Below are 23172 nucleotides of genomic sequence, written 5' to 3'. Positions count from 1 at the left end.
AACTATTGCATCTTTGTCCCCCTCTAAAACTGGAGGATAAGCATGGATAAAGGTGGTGGTATGGCACCTGCTACTGGGTATTTCTGGAAGGAATTGTTTGGGATGCCAAATGAAGTCTGAACAGCTTTTACTTTGCGGTTCCTGACTCCGTACAGCCTGAGATGCCTTGGGTTGCACAAAATGAAGGCTGTTATGTGGGAGAAATGGAATGGGATTCATTATCTGCCAGTGAGTCACCTCTTTTGAAGTCTGTCTTGTCATTGTTTTCACTGATGAAAGAGAAACATACATGTCAGTTGAGTGGAAGGCTGTGATCCCATCTAGATTGGCAAAGGACAGCAGAAGGATGGGTGTTCCTGCTGGTTGATCTTAAGGAATGCCAAGGGGTGCTGGTCTTCATTTTGTCCTTTCTAAAAGCCCTGGGCAAATGGCTCAGTGTAACTCCTGCCAAATGGCAAAGCACAAAGGTATTTTTCCTCAGAACTAAGTTTTAAATGTAGCACTTGAAGTTTAACATGTACTTGTTGTGGACCCTCACAACATTTTAAATTCCAAAACAGGCGCTGAAAAAAAGTCAGTCAAGTGTTGATTATAACTCAGAATTCCCTGTGGAAGGGGTATGTGGATAATCATTACAAACTACTGTAGGAAAACTAGCCATGGGAGTGCCTATGATCAACAGAATCATTTTTTCTCTTTAACCATGAAAATTATGCTTCCCCTTAAAAGAGAAAGGGAGGAAAATGAACCAAACATGACAACTGGCATGACTCATCAGATAATTCTAGTCAGGTGGCAATTATACCTTAAGTTGTCATTTTAAGGACAAGAATCTATAGTAGCACATGTTAAACCCAGCTTAGTAACTCCTGTAGCTGAAGCACAATGGTGTTATGTATTCTGAAATGGGTTCATATCCTGGAGAGCTCTGAACTGTAGCTGGTGCTTAGGCTGCCCTTGAAAAAGGCTAAACTTGCACTTGCATAGGGACTAGAGGAGCAAATTGTGCTGCTTTGAAAGAGGAGGATAATAAGAGATCTGCCAGGTTGAAAAAAACAAACATTCATTCGGAGGCATCACAGAGTAGGCTGACAGAAGGTAGAAGCAGCAGAACTTGTTCAGGAGATGTCTGAATTTGGCAGGGATTTAAAATTCAGTCTAAAATAAAGTTAGTTGCATGCAGGCAGAGAGAATGTTGAGCCTGTACACTCTGTTCAGTGTGAGCACATTATGGGAATAAGTGATATTTCCATCTGAAATTCGTCAGAAAGCCTGGGCAAGCTTAATGCTGGAAAATAAGGAGTTTAAAGAAATTCCCATGAGTTCTTCACTGAATATGAAAGGTATTTGATTGTTACAAGTTTTACCTGCATTTTTATAATTTTCAACTTGCATTGGTTAAGAAAGCATCTAAAAACTTGTATATGGCAAAAGTGTTGCTGTGGATGAAATGTGAAATGGTTTTCTTCTCTTTTAGGATATAGTTTTGGTAGCTGAGGACCATTTCAGTCTGTCATACTATTTCTAGGATGTATTGTAAACTGTTACAATTATCTGGAGTATAGAAAGGCAATAATGATAAATGCAGTTCAGTCATAGAAGGGTGCTGGAAGGTGTGTAGGTGGGAGAAACAGGAGCTGAGGTTCCCTTGAGATTGGCAGATCCTGGCACGTGTGCTTGCAGCCCAGCCTCCTGTGTGGGCTATGGGGGAGGGCAGTGCCACCACCCAGACTGGGCTCTGGGTGCTCAAGGAGCCTTGCAGGGTCCTGCTGCCAGGCTGAGCCACAGGTTTTTCCATCTGCTCAGATCCTAGGCAGGAGCTTGGGGGTGAAAAGGAGAGGACAGGACCTCTAGCAAGTCCTGAACTCACACCTGCCTGTTTTTTCAGGTTTGGAAAGATTTTACAGAAAAGAGATGCAGTGTCTAATGGTGTAAACCCCATGTTTCTGTGCAAGTGAATGGTGAGCCTGCTGTGCCCATGTTGCCCTTGCTGTTCCCAACTGGAAGATGCCTTTCTGTTATGGTTTGGGGTATAGCACTGTCCAGGGTGTGCTGTCCTGGGCTCCCTCTGCCCAAAGTATGTTTCGCCAGTAGCTGCTAAGAAGTTGCACAAATGTCTGTACTGAAGACTGCATTTGGGTTCTTCTGCTGAATGTTTTGTTTTCATTATTGTGACTGCAATTATGAATTTTTCCAGAGTAAATGCACAGAATATGAAAATCAAATTGTTGAGGGCATCAAGTAGCTTTTATTTAGAAATCATGTACGATGGAGGAAAAAAAGCAGTAATAAGGGAAAAGATCTTGAATTCAATTACGGGATGCTTGGCTGAGGCCAAGTGGGAACGTGTCATCTCAAGTGGGAACATGGCAATAAAACAACCAAAACCCAATATCCTAATTGTCTTACCTAAGTTATAAGCACTGAAAATTTACTGGGGAGCAGTGGAGAGGAAGGTATATATTCATGATACATTTGAGAACATGGAAAATTAATGTATTTTTTCCTGTTGCTTTTTTTTAGGTAAGTAACCGAAGGGGACATGAAGAATTGACATTTAAATGGCCAGCATGTTGCAAAAGGTATTTCCATTTAGATTCAATAAGAAATGTGCAAATAATTAATCTGAGTACATGTTTTATGAGTATTTTCCTCTTTTTTTTTCTTTTGCTCTATTGAGACTGTCTTGGCAGAGGAATTAATGAACCTGGGTCCAGCTAATTGACTGAAATTATTTTACTTGCTATAAAAGTAGTAATAATAATAATAATGGGATGGTGATGATGAATGAAATATTTGTCATTCTTGAAATCTCTTTTTGCACTTGTGATCACTGGAAAGTCTGCTTTACATGCGGATTATAAAGTGATAGATGCATTGCATCTGATTTCTTAGACATGATAGCACTAAGTAACTGTAAGGAAGCAAAACCTGGATTTGATCCCTAAACAGCTCCTTGCTTGGCAGCCAGATGGATATGGAGGTATGTGAAGCCTTATCTTGCATTGGGAAATAATCTACATCTGTAAATATGCTGTGAACAAAATGCTGGAGTTTCTGCTGGTGCCACCCCCACAGAAACACCAAAGAAAACCCAGCTCTATTTCATTTGCAGTGACTCTCCTGCTGATGATTTTTGCACATGGCTGATAATTGATTATAATTCTGTGGAATGCTTGTTGTCATGTTGCTCTCTGTGAAATCCCTCAGGAGGGTGGAGGTTGATGGGAGAGCCATGGTTACAGAGAGCAATTCCTGTTAATTCCAATTAGGGATGGTAACGCAAAGCTCTTTGGAAGAATACTCACAGAGGTTAAAGGAAGAGGATTCTGGCTTACAAAAATGTCAGTGTTTCCTAATTATTTCCATTAGAGTGAAAGTTATACTTAATCTTTTTGACAAAAGGGTGCCAAGAGGAAGATAGACCTATTGATTAGGAAATGTCTGGGGACAGATGCAAGTTCTGATTTCAGTGAGGCAGAACGGAGATTTATCCCTGAATTTCCTGCTTCTGAAAAGATTATGGAGTCTAATGGATTGTTATCTGTTCTCCTTCCATCAATTTTGAGTTAAAAATCCCAGACTATATTGGACACAAAAATTAAATATTCTCTGACAAGATTTTTGGCTGAAAAATGCCGGTTTTGCCTTTTATAGACTTTTCACTGTTGGCTGCATGGAAATACTTTATCTTTCTCTGCTGTTCTTCCTGATTTTCCTTTGTCTGCTCTGGGATTTAGTTGACAAAGAAACGTCATGGAGAAACAAAGGCTCACCTGTAGCTGAGTTAGTGACCTGAGTTAGGGAAAATTTTGGTTTAAGAGCAAATGTGTCCAACTCAAACTTTGACTGCACTAAATTATTCTGATTTGCATTTTAAATAAGAAGTATTTTGAAAGATGGGGTACAAACCTGTTGCAGCCGAGCAAGAAAGTAAATCAATTTGTTTCTTTCCTGAAGCTTGCTGCAGTTATACTGTCTCACAGGTCTTTGTGAACTGAAGCACAGATATATCAATGTGTACAAGTTCTGCTTTTTATCAGTGAATAAGTGCCTTTGTGGGAACTAAAAGGTCTCCTGTTCCCCAGAGAGTTCCAAAACATCATTTTAGCCTTTGCAAAGAGAAAGTTCTTGGCTGACGTTAAAACAAAATGCTGCAGCTTGTGGCCGCTCTGGTTTTTTGTTTTTGTTTTTTTTTTTTTGTTTTGTTTTTTTTGTTGGTTGGTTGGTTTGGGTGTTTTTCTTGTTTTTGTTTTTTTTTGTTTGGTTGGTTTTTTTTTTTTTTTTGAGCCAGACATTTAAAAAACCTTTCAGTTATGAAGGGGAGGCAAACCTTGCAGAAATTTGGGAATGAAGGAGAAGCCCACAGTGCAGTACAGTCATTGCTTTCTGCACATGGTGTTCTGAGCACCAAGAACTCCTGGTTACTTGGAACTGATAAAAATTTACATAAAATCAGCAGTAACTACTTGTGCACTAGTTTCATATAGCAAGCAACAGTATCAGATCTGGTGCAAGGCTTACTAAGTGCCTCATGTATTTGCCAAGTGTAAAATGAGTTCAAGTTGGTCCTGGCTACATTTATGTCCCATGGGCTACACTAGGATACATTGTGGGGAAACAGATATAATGGTATGAGAAGATGAAATTAGAGTGATTTGTTTCAGGCAATTTAGTTTATTACATTTGACATCTTATCAGGTCTCTGAAACATAACTAGAAGCTTTCTCTTGGAAACATGTCGTGTCCTGTCTGTCTTAATGACCATCAGTAGCTGCTGTAATTATCTACCTTCTATCAGAAGCCAGCAGAGACTCTGCTGCTGAGGAATCCAAAATTCCTTTATTTCTTTCATGGGAATATGAATATTATGCCTTGGTAAGTTTTCAGAGGTCACCTCAGTAAACCAGGCATTGCTCTGTGGGCTACCTCATCACTATCTCGAGCAATATTGATCCTTGAAGTATAGATTCATTTTTGTTTCTCTGTTTTCAGTTGGTACATTACATTTTAGTCTGTTGAGCCATATGTGTGAGTGTGAGCTGTCAATAAAGGACTTTACCATCTCGGTGTCATGTTGTCACTTAATTCAGATAAAGGCCAAACAACATGCTAGGGTCAGGGATTCACCAAGGTAGGTCAGAATCTTCTAAGCTTCCAGGTTCTCTAGGAATTGTGCCTTGCCTTTAACATCACAGTTTCTAGCCTGCATGATCATGGAGGTACCAGTGGAAACATGGACCGTGTCCACACGGATTTCTCAAGAGGTAGGTGTTCTCTTTTTTCTAATGTACTAAGGAGCTGTTAATCAAACTTCTCTGTGTGTGCATCTGTTTTTATATCCCAGATGAAAATGTGTTTATTTGCCTTTGGTGGGTAACAAGTGCTGTGCTATGCAGCAGGGAAATGCTGCTTTGTCTTTTATTCTGCAAACTTTTGATGAAAGGCACTTGTGCATTTTTGGCACCTGGTCTCCCCAGCTTTCCATGGAGCTGGGCAGCAGGACAGGTGTCATCCATCCTTTACTTTTTTGTCTCTGGCTCCTCTGTAAATAGCCACATTTTTTTTTTTAGTGGTGATCCTGAACTGGGGAATTGCTCAGCCCCTGATAAAATGCTGAGAGAAGCAGTATTTTTTCCTGGGAAAACTGAGGTGACTGGATTGGGGGGTTTAACATCCAACTTCACCAGAGAACTTGCTGGGGGCCTCTTAATACCATTTTTAGTACTGGAGAACCAAAATCTCTGTGAATAGTAACTGACTGGCAAGATCTGATAGATCTGCTGACTGGGAGATATTTATTGTGTCTTATCATTTAGATTGTGTGTTTTCTGTGACTTTTTGGTTTTTGCAACATCTGACACATTCTATAGCTTGCCAATATACTACTCATATTGATGCTAGTAAGCATCTGAAATGTGATTTTATTTTTGTAAGGACAGGTGGTGGTGACATGTAGGTAAAGAAGCTGTCCCAAGAAAGGAAACTTGTTTTTCCAGACATTGAAGAGCTGATCTGCTTACCAAATATTCTTGAGCCTGAGTTGTTATTTAACCCAAGCTGATTGTGAGTCATTGGCTGTTTGATTGTGTCCCACACTCTGGTAGTGGCATTTTTTCCTTTAGGTAACTCCTTTGTCATAGTAATGAAAAAGGCTGTAAGTGGAGGACGTATGTTTGTATTAAGATTTTTATTTTTCCAGTGAGCAATGGAAATTTAAGAACTGTTAGAAGGCTCTTATGTTGCCGCTTTATAATATTTTTCTGCTTTAAAAAAATAGATGCAGCACTAAAAGATTTTTTTCTTTGTGCACATTAAAAGTGAAGCTGCATCCTTATGTGAAATGTCAGAAATGCTTGTATGTGCAAACATATTTTTAAGTTCTCTCTAGATATATAATCATTTATAGTTGTGGCTCTTGTCTGCCTGTTTGGATTTTCTAAGGAACAGATATCTACATCTGGAAAAAAAAGCAGGATTGCATTTCACATTAAGTGGTGTTTTTGTTGGCAGCCTAAGAAGACATGAAAATTTAAATGGGCATAATGAATAAATTACCCTTTGACTTTAGGCTGTTCCTTCAAAACAAGAGTGGAATGGTGTGTGGTACGTTTGCACTGCTTTTTGCCTCTCAGTATTTCTTTGTAAGGGGCTCCATGATTTTCTCAGTGATGAATTTAATCCATCATGATCTCCCCTGTACTACAAAAAATGAGGAAAAGCTTTATTTTTATGGCAACTGAAATGAGCAGAGAGGAACCAGGATTATTTTCTTTTTGCCTTCTTGATGTCTGTGAGTACAAAATGGGAGAAATTCCAGAGTCTCTATGAAGACCTGAAACAATTTCAGGTTTGCCATTGATTTTCCCATGGAATGAGCTCAGATGCTGGGACAATTAGCAGCTGAGCTGAATCCAGCTGAGGACAGCCTCTGCTCCAGCAGCAATTGAAGCCAATGGGCCGTGAAGGCAGGAGGATAATTCCAGTGTCCAGCACCAGCAGCTAGAGCCGCACCAGAAGGAGCCGAGGGCTGAACGCCGCTCGCTGACTCAGAACTCGCTGCTCCACGGGCTTGTGTAGCCAGGCTTGAAAACTGCTTCCACTTTAGTGCCTGGGAAGGAAATGAGGGTGGAAAGCAGCTTTTGCTCAGAGCAGTCACGGTTTAAGAAGCAGATTGTATGTGGCTCTTTGGTGGCTTGTTCTCTTCTGATTGGGATTTTTTCCTTTTTCTCTGGGCATGAAAATAGAAGGAAGAAGTCACTTAAAATAGGCTAAAATCTCCCAAGGTGACTTTGTTTAAAAAAGAGCCGAGAGTCTAAATCCTGACAAAGTGTCTCACATGGTCCTGAGCTTTCCCACAGCCTATTTTCCAGACAAAAAGTAAAACCTGACATGTGAAGAGTTGACTGCAAAGAGCAACAGGTTGGCTGCCAAATTTTTTTAGTCTATATTAGCCTTTCTGCCAAAATCTTATTTGTTTTCTTTTACCACAAGCATGGCAGACAAAAGGACTTTGTTTTTCCAGTGAGAGAACGGGTAGTTTTTTATCAGCCAGACAAATTTTTTACATTCTGTTTATAAACATTTGTTGAGAAAACATTTCATTCTGATGCAGCGTTTGCAGTTTCTTTATTATGCCAGAAGAGATGAGAATGTAGGTGTGGCCACTTTGCAGAGCTGCTTTTAAAGATATTCTCCTGATTTTAATGTTTCAGACAATCTCAGATAAGACACAATGCAGAATATTGTTGCTTTTGCTTTTCTCCATCCGTGTTCCAGTGCTATTTCTGGCACAGGTAGAGGTTGAAGATGGGCCAAGGTACACATCCTTGCCAGGGTTTCAAACAGCACCAAAGATTTGGGAGTGTCAAATGTCATCCTTTTGAGCCTGTGCCTGCTTCTAAGTGTGTTTGTGCACAGCAGAATTTTCACTCTTAAGTCTTTAAGTGCCTCTTAAAAATGTACATCTAATCTTGTGTCAGTCTGAGTGTTTCATGCATACTCTGCTCTCTCTGAAGATTAGTTTCATTGGCTCTATTTCAGGAGTCAATGAGAAATCCATTGGAAGTGAGATTTGCGTTGAATACAAGTGTTAATGGTAGAAAGTTTTCCACAGACACCATTGAGGGCAAATGAGGTCAATCTCATCACTCTTTTTGCTGTAATGGATAGGCCTGGGTTTTTTTCCTCCGTAAAGTATCAGTGGCATGTAGTTAATACATCTGTTCTCATAAATCATTTGCTTCTTTAAGCTATTCTACAATGGCATGAAATAATAATTAAAACATTATAATACCCTAGATTTTTCTATTAAAAGTGAACCAAAATCTTGCCTCCAGTTATACTTTAGGTTAGGAATGCAAAGCTTTTAATGAACTGTCCAGGTAAGCCTTTTGTGTACTCCCCCACCAAATCCGCTGTCCTGGTTTCTCTGGGAAGGAGGAGAAGGGCTGGTGTGTATTGTATATATTTAAAAATCACTGTAAACCTGCTCTGTAGTTGTCACAGCCACCAATATCTGTAACACCTCTAGTAAGAACCCTGCATGGCTGCAGAGGTGGGAACCCAAAGGTAGAGGAAGGGAATTTGATTTCCTTTCTGTGCTTGGGCCTTTCAGCTGAAGAAGCTGGTGGAAGCTGGGCTGCTTTGCTGCCTGCTCTTGTTTTGATCAGGCTGTAGCATCACAGCAGTTTGTCTCATGAATTTGTAGCCATGAGAACAAATTAGGATCTGCTGTAATGGTAATTATGTTAACTGAAATGGTCACAAAATGATAGGGAGGAAGCTGCATGTATCAAAGCTGTGCAATCAGTATTCTCCCCAAACATTTCTAATGAAAAGAAAATATCAGTGTGTGCGTGTGTGTATAAGTATATCTGCATGTGAGTGGGTGTAGAGTGTGTAAGTGTATGTTAAATAAAACAAAGTCCATATTCATGATTTGAGATTAGCAAATGTTAATGAACTAAGAAATTCTCTGAGGGGAGTCAGCTGATGTAGCTGAGTTAAAAACTCACGGCCCTTGGATAAAACCCTGCCTGGGTAGATAATAGACACTTTCTGCTACATTTAGCTTTTTCTCCTTAGACATAAACAGCCATTTTTTAGATGGGCATTTGGTACAGACTCTAAAGAGTCTGTTTGCAGTTTGTTGTAGAAGAGATTTTTAAGCAAATGCAAATTGTGGATTGAAATCAGAACTGCTCAGCAGGGCCTTTGGAATGCTGTAAAGCTGATGTCGGTGGTTATGGAATTTCAGAGAGCCTTCAGCTGCACCTTCTGACTGAGGACTTCCTTGGGGGTAAACGTGAGGCAAAGTGCAGTGGAAGGGGCTGCTGGGATCCATATTTAATAACTGTTCAAGAACAGCAGTTCATGGTTTCTGTACCGATCCACTAGTCTTCCAAAAGCTGAAATGTGTTAGCAACTGGAAAACCTGAATTTTGCTCAAGAATTTGAAAAATACTGAAGCAAGAGAGTGTTGTGGGATCCTCTATAAATAATAGTCAAGGTTGGACACATATTCTAAAATGTATCAGAAACAGAACAGAGACTTCCCAAGGAAGGCCTGCACTGTCCAGCAGAACACTGGGGGTGTGGGGTGTTTGCAGGGGAGGAAGAGAGGATCCTCCTGTTAAGAAAAAAGTTAATAATGTTTATTTATATCCTCCTGTTAGGAAAGTTAGCTGGGAGCTGTCACTTGCTCCATATCTTCTCATAATTCTGCACCAGTTTTTCTGGCTGAATATTGAGCTCTATGGTGGCCAAAATATTATGTAACACTTCATTCTCAATCCTCTTTCAATGCTGTTGAATGCTGTTTTAAAGATTACTTTGGTGATAGTATTGAAACCATAAACATGCCATTAATTATTGACCTGTTGCCTGCTTTGTTCTTCAGACAGGCTGAAAACCTGCAATGAAATAAATTTTGTCTGGCCATTCAGATCCAAACCACATTTATCATCCATAAAAGCTGCATTTCAGGATCAGACCTGAGGGTCTGTTTCTCAGTGTTATCTCCTCAACAATATCCACAGCCTGGTTCTTGGGGAAGAGCAGCAACAGGGGGAGCATATCTGATACTTGCCCTAAATAATCTCCTGGCCTCCAGCTGGTATTGTCTCACGATTTCCTGAGCTGGATGTTGTCTCTGTGATTTAATCACCCTCAGTGGTTTTCTCTTTCACTAACTTGTCCCTCCTTGAGGTGAGATAACCCCTTACCCTGGGAAAATTCCTGCCACCACCTCTGTTCTGGCCATTGGGCTGGGACATGCGAAGTCTGCTCTCCTAAAATATAGGATGTGTTCTTAGGTTAAGGGAGAAGAAATACAAAGCTTAAAGAGGAGAGTAATCATATTACAGAATATGAATAGTTATTGCTGCAGCTGAAATATTATTTTGACTGCAGGCATATGGTCAAGAACAAACCCAAAGCATTTTAAAAAGAGAGTACAATGTACCAAAGACAGGAATCCTTATCCAAATGACGAGGCATTTGTGTCTTGGCAGTGTTTGACTGTTTGTCTTGTCAGCTCTCTTGCTCTCCTAAGTATGGCTTTATTTATAAAATATTAGATTTCCAAAGGAAGCCATCAGGAAATGAATAACTGTAGTCACAGCTGGGTTTAAAAAGGGAGGATAAAATAGGAAGCTCCATCCATTTTGTGTGCTGAGTGATGCAGGACTTTTGTGAAAAAGCTGCTATTGATTTCATAACACAAGACATTAATGTACTTGATTTTTCTCTTTTTTTTTTTTTTTGGCATTACGTGTTTCTGTCTTTCATTTCAGATGTTGCTGATGATTTTTTCCCCCTATTTTTTGGGCACCTTCCTGATTTTAAAGTAACTTTGTTAAAGTACAGAAACTTAGAAAATTAATAAAAAATGGGGGATTTGGCCTTATTCCATGGAGTCAATTCCCTTTGGGTAGGTCCCTGGTGAGGCAGGGCTGCTCAGTAGAACATTCCATCCTATTTCCCTCCTCGCAGTACACCCAGGAGCACCAGGACACATCTGGGCTTTAGGATATTGTAGCATTTAATGTAAACTGGGGTTATAGAGGCCTGTGACTTGTTCAGTTTTGGATGAATTCTCTTGGGCATAGCACAAAACCTATTTATCCCTGATATGGCAGCCAGATTTTTAAGGCTGTGCTCCAAAGCATGAATATTCTACAAGTTTTCAGCGAAAGGGTGATAAGAATTTTCTTAAAATAAGCTGTTCTGCACATGCAGTTTCTTTATAGGCGTAGACTGTCAGCCTGAGATAGATACCGAGCACTGGGAGGGTTTTAAATTTGGCATAATAAGAAGCACCATGCCTGATGCTGTAAATCACTGGACAGTCTGCAAGTGTTGCTGTTTGCACCACAGCAGTACCAATTGCTGGTCTAAGAATTTATTCTGGTTTGTCCAGTCCCTAGTCAGGGACTTCTAAGAAAATGTTTTTCTATTCTTTCAACAATTTCTACTTTAATTGCCGGTGGGTGGAATTATGAAAATGCAGAGAGCTGAATTGATGTTGGAGTAGTTCAGCACATCATAGTGTTAAATTGCTGTTAAAATAAATACTGCCAAAAGCATCTGTATATTAACAGGAATTGAATTTGAGTCATAAGTGACAGTACCTTTGCTTTAAATACAAGTCCAGATATTTAAGTAGCACAGTGATTCTTCCATCACTCAGTATTCCTTTAAAACTCATGCTATCTGTCTTTGGGATATTCTCTCAAAGCTGAGCTGCTCTCTCCAATGTATCAGTTATGGGGTTATTTTGGTTACTTCATTGGGATAGAATCAGCTTGAAAATTAGGGTTTTTCAAGGTTTGGGGGGTGTGTGGTTGATGATTGATTGTTAAGCTTATTTTTGGCTCTGTGACTGTTTTCATGACCTGTCAGTCGCTTATAACATATTAGGAGGTGTGGACACAAAGAATTAAGAAAAACAGTAGTTAGGAGTTATTAATCTTTATTTTTTCTTAAACTAAGTGTCCTTTGTACCTGTCTTTAAACAAAATAAAAAAGCTCAATTAGTTTGTGCTGTTTAATGTACTTTACACTTGCCAACCACCAAAGAACAAACTCTTATTCCTCATTTCCCTCACCTAAAGTCCCATATTAATGTAGTTATAGTGTGTAAGAAGGAGTTAAGGCCCAAAGCATGCCCAGATTGCAGTTTCCAGGGGAAGCAGGCTTATTTCTATGGGACTGAAGGGCAGCATTTCTCTGACAAAGGCCAGTGTTCTGGAATGAAGGTTAAATGGTAATGATGGTCCCCTGCCAGCCTCCTGGAGAGTGGGGGCCATGTACTCTTGTCACTAAGCCAGGCAACAAGCCAGGGCAAGAAATAGCATTGAAATAATTTTCTTTCTCTGTGTACCAGTCAGGAAGCTGTAGCTGGGACAGCAGTGAAGCAAAGTTATTTAAAAACACTGATAATGAAGACATTTTAAGTGTTGATTGCTCTGTTATGTGGCTTACCCTGTAACATTGTTTTAAAAGAATAGCCAATACGTAGTTAACAGTTGATTTCCTGTTACACTTGAATTGCTTCTTTTTGCTCAGTAATAAAAAGTGATTAGTATTTAAGCAAAGTAGACCCTTACATTCAGAAAGGGTCTACTAATAATTTTATTAATTGCTGCTGAGGGGATCATTGTGCCGTGATATATTTTTTTTAATTCCTTAATCTCAGTGGAGGAAGAGTGTTTATCAGACAATTTCTATGCTAAAACCCCTGAAATTATAGCTCCTGAGAGAGATTTCTTTACTATTTTGGCAGAATATATGAGTACCTTACGGTGGCATTTTTTTATATGTTCATTTTCCCTCTGCTGCTTGTTCTGTGTGTCTTTTCATGGCATTTAAAGGGTCAGTTGATAAAATCTTTGTTTAATGACTGCTCTCAGGTACATGAGGCAGCTTCACATGATGCATTGGAATGTTAAATAATTTGAAATCTCAGTTTGGTTCTCTTTGCTGCTTGGGTAACTTTGGATGATCTGTATAAGTCTGGAAAGCTTTTTAGGATGTCAGATAGCTTGACTATTTCAATTTCCTTCATTCTCTTGGTATTTTAAAGCCTGATCTTTTGCAGTGCTGGAGAAAATGTTGAGTCTAGCAAGAAGTTTGCTCCTAGGATCCGTTTAGTGGTGGATGAGCAGCGACCAAATCCGAGGCTGTATTTGTAGCTTGATGTTTGCCCCGCTCCCCAGCCAGCAGTACGTGCCAGGAATAACAAAATTATTATAAATATAATTATTTTATATATAACCAAATAATTTCTAGTCAGCATGGTTCTGTGGGCTTTAATTTTGTGTGACTTATTAGGGCAGATTGGGGTCGTTTCAAACCCTGTAGTGCTGGCACTGGTGTTCAGCTGTGGGCAGTGTCTTGGTGCAGGTACTGTTGCCTGCTGGGCTCCAGCAGGGAAAGGCTGGGCAGGAAAAAAATCTGTTGGACTGCCATGGTCATGCTAAGAAATGTGTTTATTTCAAGAGATTTGAAAGCAGGAAAATCTATGCAGAGCTTGAAGATAATAATAATGCCAAGTCAAATTTGAGAAAAATTGCTTTCTGTGGTGCAGGAAGATCGGTCTTTGCTTGTCATGTTAAGTATGGCAACTTGGGAATATTGCACATGTGACAGCAGTGAATATTTTCCCTCCTCGTTGTTTCATCCTTTTTAATTTGTCTCCGTCAGAAATGAGGGGGAATAAGTCCAATCCTATTTGCCTTAAAATCTCTTGTCAAGGCAGTGTGTGCCTGCTTCACCTCCCTTTGGCCGAAAGAGGGAGGTCTCTGCCTTCCTCAGTGCCTCCTACATGCTTATAATAGAAAAGAGCATTTCAGAGAATCCCCATGCATTGGGAAGTCTCTACAAACCTGTATGGAATGGCTCTTTCTGATTGAAACTTAAAGGCTTGGCTACAAACTTGGCATGAGCCAAATTTCTCTGTGCTTACCTGGTTAGCAGTCAAGTGCTACACCCAAGTATTCTTAATCTTGGAAAGAGTAGGAGGAAGTTTTCCATACACTTTTTCCACCAGTGCTCAGGAGATGATTTTTTTTAGAAATGGAGGGGAATATTATTGTATAAAATGTAATGACACTTTTCCACTCTAGCTTTAAGATAAGTGCTTATAATTTAGCTTTTCAGCTGGAGGAGGTACATAGGTTTATAATAACTTTTATATGGACAAGCTACACAACCCCCCTGTTTCCTGTAATTTTCTGATAGATGCAAGGAGCCATGTAGGCAGCACACTGAAGTGCTTATGGAAGTCTTGTAATTATGTCACCTACCTGAGGAGAAATGGAGACTTTTTACATCTGCTTTTACCCAGGAGTGATGCAGCTGTAAGAAATGACACCTATATCATGTTGGGTTTTCAGTGGAGGTACACAGCTCACACACAGGGTGTGTGCTGTGGTGACAGCGGGCATTAATTGGGAATCAGGTATCTATGGATTTAGAGGAATAAAAAGAATAAAGGGGATGAAGAGTATAGGGGTTTGGGTCTGGTGCTCTATTGCCGCCTTCTGCTCATCCATCTTGCCACTGTGCTCGTGATGCAGTTACGTGTTGTACCTGGGAACTTGCATTAGGCATGACATTTGATTTTTGTGTTTGAGGGAAGCTGTGCCAAAAGGAAATGTCAGTTTCTCTTCTGGATTCCTGAATGCAAAGCCCTGTTGAGATAAGGCAAGGAAAATATCTTCCATAGCAAAATGAATGATAGTTTTCATCAATTTGAAAACTAACACGTAAGCTTTTTCTCTGGCACAGGGCAGCTCAGTCTGATTTCCATTACCTTAAAAGCTCACAAATCACAAGCTGAAGCATCAATATTTGCTTGTTGCATTGTGAATTGCAGAATCTGGGAGTAATTTTTAGCCTTTGGATGCTTTAATAGGGAATAGAAGCAATTTTAGAAGCAGAATTGATTACTTAAAGTGCATTGATTTGTTCTGAAGATTTCTGCTTGGTGGTCTTTGGGAAGTGTTCCCCTGAATGTTTACCCTTTTGGCATTTATGACTTATTCTATCGCCTAGACACTGACTTTACAGCCTACTGTTCCATTAGAAACTCGGGAAGAGAGAAATAGAAAATATCAGCTCCCTTGTGATGCTGCTGGTAAAACTCTGTCCTTTTTAAAATGCTGGAAATAATGTGCTGTTTAAATGATAGCTGAAAGGCATATTCATTCTCTAGTAAAATTCAGGGTACAGAGGGAGCAGAGGAAACTTGATGATGTTCCTAACAGGTAATTTTAGCCAGAAGAACTGGATAGGAAGGGAATCAGCCTTGAAACTTGCCAGACTGAGATCCACAGAAGGAAGCAGATGTATCATCATGCACTTGTTGTTTCTTCTTCTTCCCCTCTTTCTTAGAAGCTACAAATGGCAAGGTTTCTTTTGTCTGCTCAACACTTGTCTGCAGTTCATGAAGATAAAGAATTTGAAGTCAGAGTTGTGGGAGAAATAAGTCCAGCCAGCTATCAGGGAGTATGTGATATAGGGCAGAATGGCAGATTCCCAAATGCATTGTGTTTTACCTTTGTTTATAAATAGTGCAAAATAACACAATCAGAAATTGTGACTACACATCCACTTGTTGGGGTTATTGTATTAGCTTTCATACTATGACAGTAGCATTTTTTTCAGGAGTTCCTCCTTTAGTTTTCATTGTTTTCCTTCTTGGGAAATTTAAGTTTGGCATTTCTTGGATGTCAACTTCTATTGTTTTATTTTGATTTATAGTTCACTAGATAACAGTCTCATCAGCATCTAGTTGGTAATTTGAAATGATCTTCTTAAGGTGTAAGAATTGCAAATTGGATTGAGGCTAGTGTTAAATAACTAGGGGATCACAAAGTGTCATTTCAAATTTTGTCAAAATCTGTATTTTAGTACCATTAAAAAATTCTGTTGTTTTCCAGCTTAGTATCAATAAATGTATTTAAAAATTTGATCTGACTTGCAACTATTCTTCAGTAAGTGGTTGTTTCAGAGTGTAATGATATCTTGACATTTAGTCAAGCTTTGACATTTTCTGTTAGAGCATATTAAACCTTCCTTCGTGCAGGTGCATTTCAATAGACCAGAGCATGACAGTCAGAGGGTCACCTTTGCTTCTGATGTAATGTCTGCCTTTTAGGCAGGAAAATAGCAGGATGGAACTTGGGCTCTGTCTGGAGCTACAGCACCTGTCAGATGCTTCCGTGGACTGGAACTCCCAAATGCCATTACTTTTTGGGTTTTGTGTAACACTAGTTTTGTGCACTCCAATGGAGCCAGTGCAATTCAGCAGAAACAGGAGAGTTTGTTAGTCATTGTCTGCTTGATGGGTTGTGGTGATTTCTGTCGTCACATTGATGTCAAGTTGTTTTATCCAAGTTGTCAGAAAACTGCATTGAGGCCTCCTGTCTTTGATTGTCTGCTTGGGCACTTCCACAGGGCATATCTGAGTGATTCTGGAAAACTTCCTTGTGATTATCTAGGCAGAACAAATGGGGATTTCAAGTTACAGAATCTTTTTGCATCATGTGAAAAAACCCAAACCTGTATATAATTAAATTCTGCTAACTACTTTGGGAAAAAGTTTTTGTTAAGGAAGTAGAGGAGATAGAGCATCAAAAGCTCATCAGTATTTTGCCTGTTTCTGGGAACCTGAGTGCCAGCTGATGTATAGAAAATTTGTATATAATTTGTCTGTCTCAATGTGTGGGGTGTTCTTTTGTATTGAATTTGCTGTACAGATGCGCAGAACTGGATTCTGCTGTTTTGTTTCCGTAAGGAGCTGGTGGGGATGGTTTTTCCCCTCTTTATCTCATAGAGGCTGATCCCAGCTGCAATTTTGTGCACGGAGAAATCAAAGGTCAGATGAGGGCATGGTCTCTTTTTGCCAAAGAAGTGTCTGTGATCTGCAGAACAAGATGGTTGCTTACAGTGGGAACTGGAGTGAGGAGCTGGCTGCTCAGTGTCCTGGTGTTTAACCCTGCAGGGTCAGGACCTAAAAGAAACAGGCATGTGGTTGGGTGACAGCTCCTGAGCTCTTTGGGAAGGCAATGAAGGAAAAAGCAGACAAGTGGAGGATTTAGCAAGTTCAGGGGCTGAACTTGCCTGGAACTTTAGACTGAGTGTCTTAATCCTATTGCTGTGCAGATTCTTAGGGTTAAAATTGAAGGATGTTCAAATGGCCTGCTGAGATTAAATTAATTACTGTTGATGTTCAGATGGATTTAAACTGCATGGATTTAAGCCTGCCTGGAGCTCTGTGTGTAGCTCTGCCTTCCCTCTGGTTTCCTTCAGGACACACTCTACCCCGAGCACTGTAGCAGCAGCAGTCACATGTGTTGTTCCTGTGCTAGTTTACACTGGATGATGCTCTTGCGCTGAGGCTTGGAAAAGATGGGGTTTTTTTTGGTTTGGCTAATAATGTTAACTTCTAGTCTATCCAACAGAATAGAAATGTCCTCAGGATACTGGTCAGGGATAGCAGCCTGTTAGGTTGAATCGAGGTCCTTGTGGAGTGAGAGACAGAGCTGTTGTGTATCAGCTGCAGAATGGAACATCTGCTTGGAGTTTTTGGATCAGCCGGTGCTAAAATGCAGCAAGTTTTCACCATTTGTCCAGATTTTATTTCAGTGAGCACTGAGGTAACATTTCCCTTCAGTGGAAATGGTGGAATGTCTTTTGCTGCTGATAAGAAACACTGCCAGAAAGCTTTAAAGGACTGTGTGTGTCTGATGGGGGAAGCTCTGGCAGTGGAGGAGTTGGAACTGCACCTCAGGTCTTGTCACACGCGCACCAGGTTCCTCAACAAGTCATGGTTGTGTTGGGAGTTAAATGGCCATTCCTGCCCAGGCTGTGTCCTTCAATCTCCTCCTGTGCTTGACTCTTCTGGAGCTATTTGCAAGTGCAGGGAGGAACAGGCTTCCTTCAGTCATCTTTGGACAAAACAAGCTGTGACAAGTGGGTAGATGCATTAGAGCTGTGTTTAGCTTAGGAGCATGGAGCTGGGAATTGAATTAATCAAGGAAAAGGGAGAAACACCAGAAATGGAGGAGGGAAAAAAGGTAGGAATGGGGTGAGGGAGAGTGAGGCAAGATAAGAGAAAACAAAGGAATAAAAACGGTGTAGGGAAAGGTTGACCAAGGTTTGTCCTGCTTGCCAGTGCATTGTGGCAGGAGTTGAAGGTGCCTGGGATAACTGTGTACCATATCCTTACATAAAAGGCAAAGGCAAATTTACACTTTGGAATAATTTAAGATTTGCTGTGGTATTGGAATCTTTTCCCAAGCTTTAGAATGTTCCCTCAGGTGAAGGTCAGTGCATCCTGGTTAAGTGATAAACAAAACTTCCAACTTAATCTGTATCTTTGAGAAATGTGCTTTATGGATAATGAATGAAAGAAGGTCAGCAGGAAAGTGACCATGGCAACTCAGCTGCCATCAGCTGTTAGAACACAAGCCTATTCCCTGGTGTTTTAGCACAAGCACTCTTCACTCTGTGTGAGGGAAGGTCAAGGAAATGGCTCCCCAGTTTCACAGATGTGACTCCTGACTTGATTGGCAGCATGGAAAATCATGTTGCATGCTCTTCTGGGCAAGTAGAGAAATCCATTAGGAGACCCTGTGTGTAATGGGGCTGTGTACAAGTGCTCATCTTTTTATTGTGTCCCAGTGGCCATTCTATGTCTATAGCTGTGAGTTTGGCGTTCTTTCCAGATGTTCAGGTACCACAGCTAATGGCCAGTATTAGCCTCTGTTAGAAATAAGTCAGTGTTTGCTCTTGTATAGATCCAGTGTCTCTTCAGCCACAGAGCTGGCATGTTCTAGCACAATGTTCCAGGCCCTAGGTGGATTCCCAGCTGTCAAAAACACTGATAACGAGTCTGCAGGATCTGCTGAGGGCAGGGGAAGAATGGAGCTCCGTGAGTTCATTGCTCTTTTTACTCACAGAGAGCACGTGCTTTATAACCTCCTCTCATCGATACTAATGCCTGTGGAATCCCTTTGCTGCATTAAACCCCAGCCAGCTGAGGAATGTCCCTTTGAGGCTGCAGTAGCTCAATTCACAGCCTGGCATTAAGCTGTACATAGTTTCAGGGGTCATAATCCCAACATATCTCTGCTTTTCAATTTCTGTGCAGTTCTAGTGTTTAATTGAAAAGGAAATGTTTTATCCTAATTGTATTATTGCTCCTTCTTTCCTGTCCAAATCTCCTACTGTTCTTTCTTAAGTGTCAGCTTTTAGAATTGAAAATGCTGGACTTTTCATTCCAGTAAGTGAATTTGTAATGATCATGTGGTTGTTCCTTACATGATAACTTCAGTTGTGTAAGCCAGGGACATTGTTTTCTGGGAAGTTGTTGGCTTCCCATTCCTTTCTCTCTGCACCATCACTCAAATAGGTGTAAGGAATCTGGTGAGATGATGTCTTGCCTTGTTCTGTGGAGTCTTTTCCACAAAAAATATGGGGTCTGCTCCCACTCTGTTTAAGTTGGTAGTAAATCTGTGATAACCCAAGAGCCAGTGAAGTTCCCTGCATGTATATGGCCAGTGACACTGTGTTAAACAACTTTGTGGTATGAAGTGATGCTATCCAAGAATGGCATCTTTTCCCTTGCTTTTTAAATTATGAATAGGCAGTACTGCTGGATTTGAAAGGAAATTTCTGTGAATTTATTTAATTAAAGATACCAGAGGCTTACAGAAATGCAGAACATTTTATATATGTTAATTTGTAATTAATTCATTATTAATGAAGTACTTACATTAACAAACCACAACTTTATAATTTTTTAATAGGATTTATGTTATTGGAGGCTTATGAATTTCTGGGTAAACCTTATGGTCAGGAGCTTGCTTGCTCGGTTTCATATCTTTATTACATTAATTTTCCTCTAATAAGGATTTTTCTTCCCCTCTCTTTGGTAGCGTCTCAAGCCCTTCTGGGTAAGCCAAGATCTGCTTATTTGGGTTGAGAGCAATGTAGACCTCATTTTTCTTGGTTGCTGGTTGGGAGGGAGCAGGAGATGGCTGAGTCATTTTTCAAGAGGAGTCCTTTTGTGTGTATAAACCCTGATCCTTTATGTTGCTGTCAGCCATTTGATAGAAGGATTGACTCATAATATTTTGCACTATTAAGGCTCCTGATGCATTTTAGAAACATTATCTTAGTGTTGTTGAAAGCTGCCTGCCAGCCAGTCCAGTTAGCAGGTCTGTATAGAATTAGCATATTGGGTGAAAATACAAGAACTTTAACGTGTTAGAATTGGTTTCACCACAGCAGTGGTGCCAGTCTTTTTCTCTCTATACTCACACAAATCTAAAATTTGAGTGTGTGTGTTTTTTCCCATTTTCTCAATAACATATGACCTGACATGACTGCAAATTATGGATCAGCGAATCATTTGGTTTGCATTTCAGAAGTGTTTCACTAGTCATGTTTTACATGGGTAAGATTTGCATGCAGCTAAGAGCAGTGTCCTAAACCCAGATATTATTTGCTTTCTGGTTGCACAGAGGGGATCCTCTGAGGAGAAATATTTTAAGGTGCTGGAATTCATTTGTCTTATTCACTGTTTTGTCAGGCTAGATGTAGATCGCTGAAAATTGTGAACATTTGGCCATAGGAATGACTTTTTTTGCCTTAATTATATTTTTGAAAGGTGTAAGTGAAATTTGAGAAGGTATCAGTGGTGATCAATATTTGCCAAGAAGAAAAACGCATGCTTTTTTTTCTGTGGCAGCTGAGCTGAAGTCAGTGCTGACGTTCTTGTTTACAGCATGTCATCCTAGAAACAGACTATTCAGAAGATTCCTTGTTTTCTTTCAAGTCATTTGATGTGTTAATTGTCGTGTACTCCTGATTTTCTTGTCTTGAGGTAATGGAATCTAATCCTAACATGAGGCTATGGGAAGTACAACCCTAAGATGCTAATGAAGCCACGTTCTGTCATTACTGCTTGGAAAATTATCTGCGGAGTTGCCGCTGACCAGAGAAGTCTGATGTATCTGTTGTTTTGAAGAGTGACTATTTTTGTTACGTTCTTCTTCTATTTTTCTTTTTGCTTTAGATTTGTGTTTTCCAGCCCTTCTCGGTTTGGATGCGAGACGTGCTTGGTGGGAGGAGGCAATGAGAGGAGACAATGGCATCTGCGTTCCTTGCTAATTTTAACCTCCAGCTATCTTCCCTCTCAGGATGCTCCGTGCACACAGCAGAGCTCGTGGGCGAATAGGGAGCAAATGATTTTCCCCAAGCAAACTAATTATATGCCAGACAGAAGCGATGGTGCCAAAATGACTGATCTCCCTCCAAAAATCATTCCAGAAGCTTTTTTCCAGCTTCCAAGGCAGAGTAGGAGTCTCATAGGTAGTAGCTGTGTTAATGGAAGCTCTGGCAGAATCCAAATAAGTATGACAGGCCTGAGCCTTGAGTGGGTGTGTGCTGTGTTAGCGCTGCAGTTCATTACTTGAGATTGCATGTTCTGTGGTACTCATTCCACACACCACGTTCCTAAATTAGATGTGGATTTTGAGACAAGCAGATAAAAGCAGGAATCGGTTGTAGGACTCTCATACCTCTGTTTGCAAGTGCTCTGGGTATGTAAGTGATTATAGCTGAGGAGGACAATTTTCAGTAACAATTTGCTTGATGAATGAGCCTCCTTTCTTGATTGCAGATTGTCTGCAAACAGATTGCAATTTTAAGAAACTTGTTTGTTATTAATCATAATTTTGTGCATAAAAATCCCCCCTGCTCCCATGAAAATTGCTGTTGGTAGTGAGATTTACTTTGTGGTCCTGGGAGGATGCTGAGAGCAAACTCCTCAAAATATTGAGTCCATGATAATCCAACAGCAAATGTGGGGAACACAGTTGGAGCAGAATCATACAGAAGTCATGGTGGGGATGTTTGCATGTAATTTTTCTCATTATTTGTTCAGCTGTAACAGTGAGGGAAAACTGACACCATCTAATAGCTGTCCTAATAGGCAGTGTAAAATGAGCCTGAGGGGCTCTGGGGAGCCGCAGCAGCCGGATCCTGTGTCTGGGATCACCTCCACAGCTCACAGTAATTGACAAGCCCTGCACAAGCCCTGCTCCCTGCACAGACCCAGCAGAGCGAGGCTCTGGACTCTGAGCTGTGTTTTCGTGCAGGGCTTGGTTCTTCTCAGAGTTCTCTGGGGAAGTGCTGCTCAAACAGCACACAGAGCTGTATGATGCCACTTCTACTGCGCCTGCTGTTATGTTCCTAAAAATGTTCTGTACTTCTTGGGTATCGATATGGTGTCCTTTCTTCTTAGCCAGCTCTCCACAGGCACTGTGATTCTATTTTGCTACTTTCCAGACAGAACAGGACCAGTCTCTTTTCTGTTCCATTTGTTTGGTGGGGCTGGGAGAAAATGCCTGTGATTAGGGTCAGCTGAACAGCCTGGAAGGTTTCTGTTTACTGGGCAGCAGATAGCTCTGGTACAAGCTTCCAGGCTGGCTTTGACTTGGCCAAGCTGTTACAGAAGTGAAGAGGCCCTTCAGTTCTGGTCTGATCTTCCTGCTAGGGCTGCTGACAAAGGCTGTGTTTGTACGCGTATTTCTTATGACAGCTCCTTGTCTTGGAGGAATTAGAGAGAGATCCCCAGCTTGCCACGGAATAACAGCCCTGTCTCTGCAGTGCTGAACGAGCTCTGATCCAGCTCTCCTTGTTTGGGTAATCCTATAGCCAGCTAGCAATTTACTGAGCCTTTGTGCCTCTTCCTGAAAACAGATGAAAAAATCCTATTTACATATCAGAGTGGGTGCTGTCCAAAGGTAGATCAGGAAATGCTTTATTTTAGTTCTTTCCTTCACAGTTTGGTTTGCCACAATAGACAACATGAAGTGTAGACTGGAAAGAGGCCAGGAGACCCATCTGCTAAAAAAGAGGAATCTTTATAATTAAAATCCAGTCGGCAGAGCCTAGGGATAATGGCATACCTTTCCTCCTGTTAATATTTTCATGAACTTCGCCCATCTGGAGAGATTCCCTCAGTGCCCTGCTAAATTGTTTGTGTGGACACAAAGGGAAGAACAAAACATTGAAGGATTGCTGAAGGTCAAGGCATTTTTGTGTTCTATGCAGCTATGTGATTTAATGCCCTGCAAGTTGCATCTGAGAGGA

The 23172-nt window shown here is 40.6% G+C and overlaps 1 protein-coding gene across 2 annotated transcripts in view; it reads left to right on the top strand.

Moving 5' to 3' along the window:
• ANK2 (ankyrin 2) overlaps positions 1 to 23172 on the top strand; it is a 273624-nt gene that overhangs the window by 38547 nt on the left and 211905 nt on the right. The window contains exon 2 of one of the 2 annotated variants that reach the window (XM_054292302.1): positions 2524 to 2582. The exons of the other annotated variant lie outside the window; for it this stretch is intronic. Within the exon in view, the coding sequence (XP_054148277.1) occupies positions 2562 to 2582 (21 nt within the window). The 5' untranslated portion in view covers positions 2524 to 2561. The remainder of the gene's footprint in view (positions 1 to 2523; positions 2583 to 23172) is intronic. 2 annotated transcript variants of the gene reach the window in all.

This window comes from Melozone crissalis, unplaced genomic scaffold (assembly GCF_028551555.1).
Source record: "Melozone crissalis strain CALT ecotype California unplaced genomic scaffold, PUWL_Pcris_2 ptg000006l_1, whole genome shotgun sequence".
Classification (NCBI taxonomy): Eukaryota; Metazoa; Chordata; class Aves; order Passeriformes; family Passerellidae; genus Melozone; species Melozone crissalis.
This window is presented reverse-complemented; position numbering and strand designations above follow the sequence as displayed.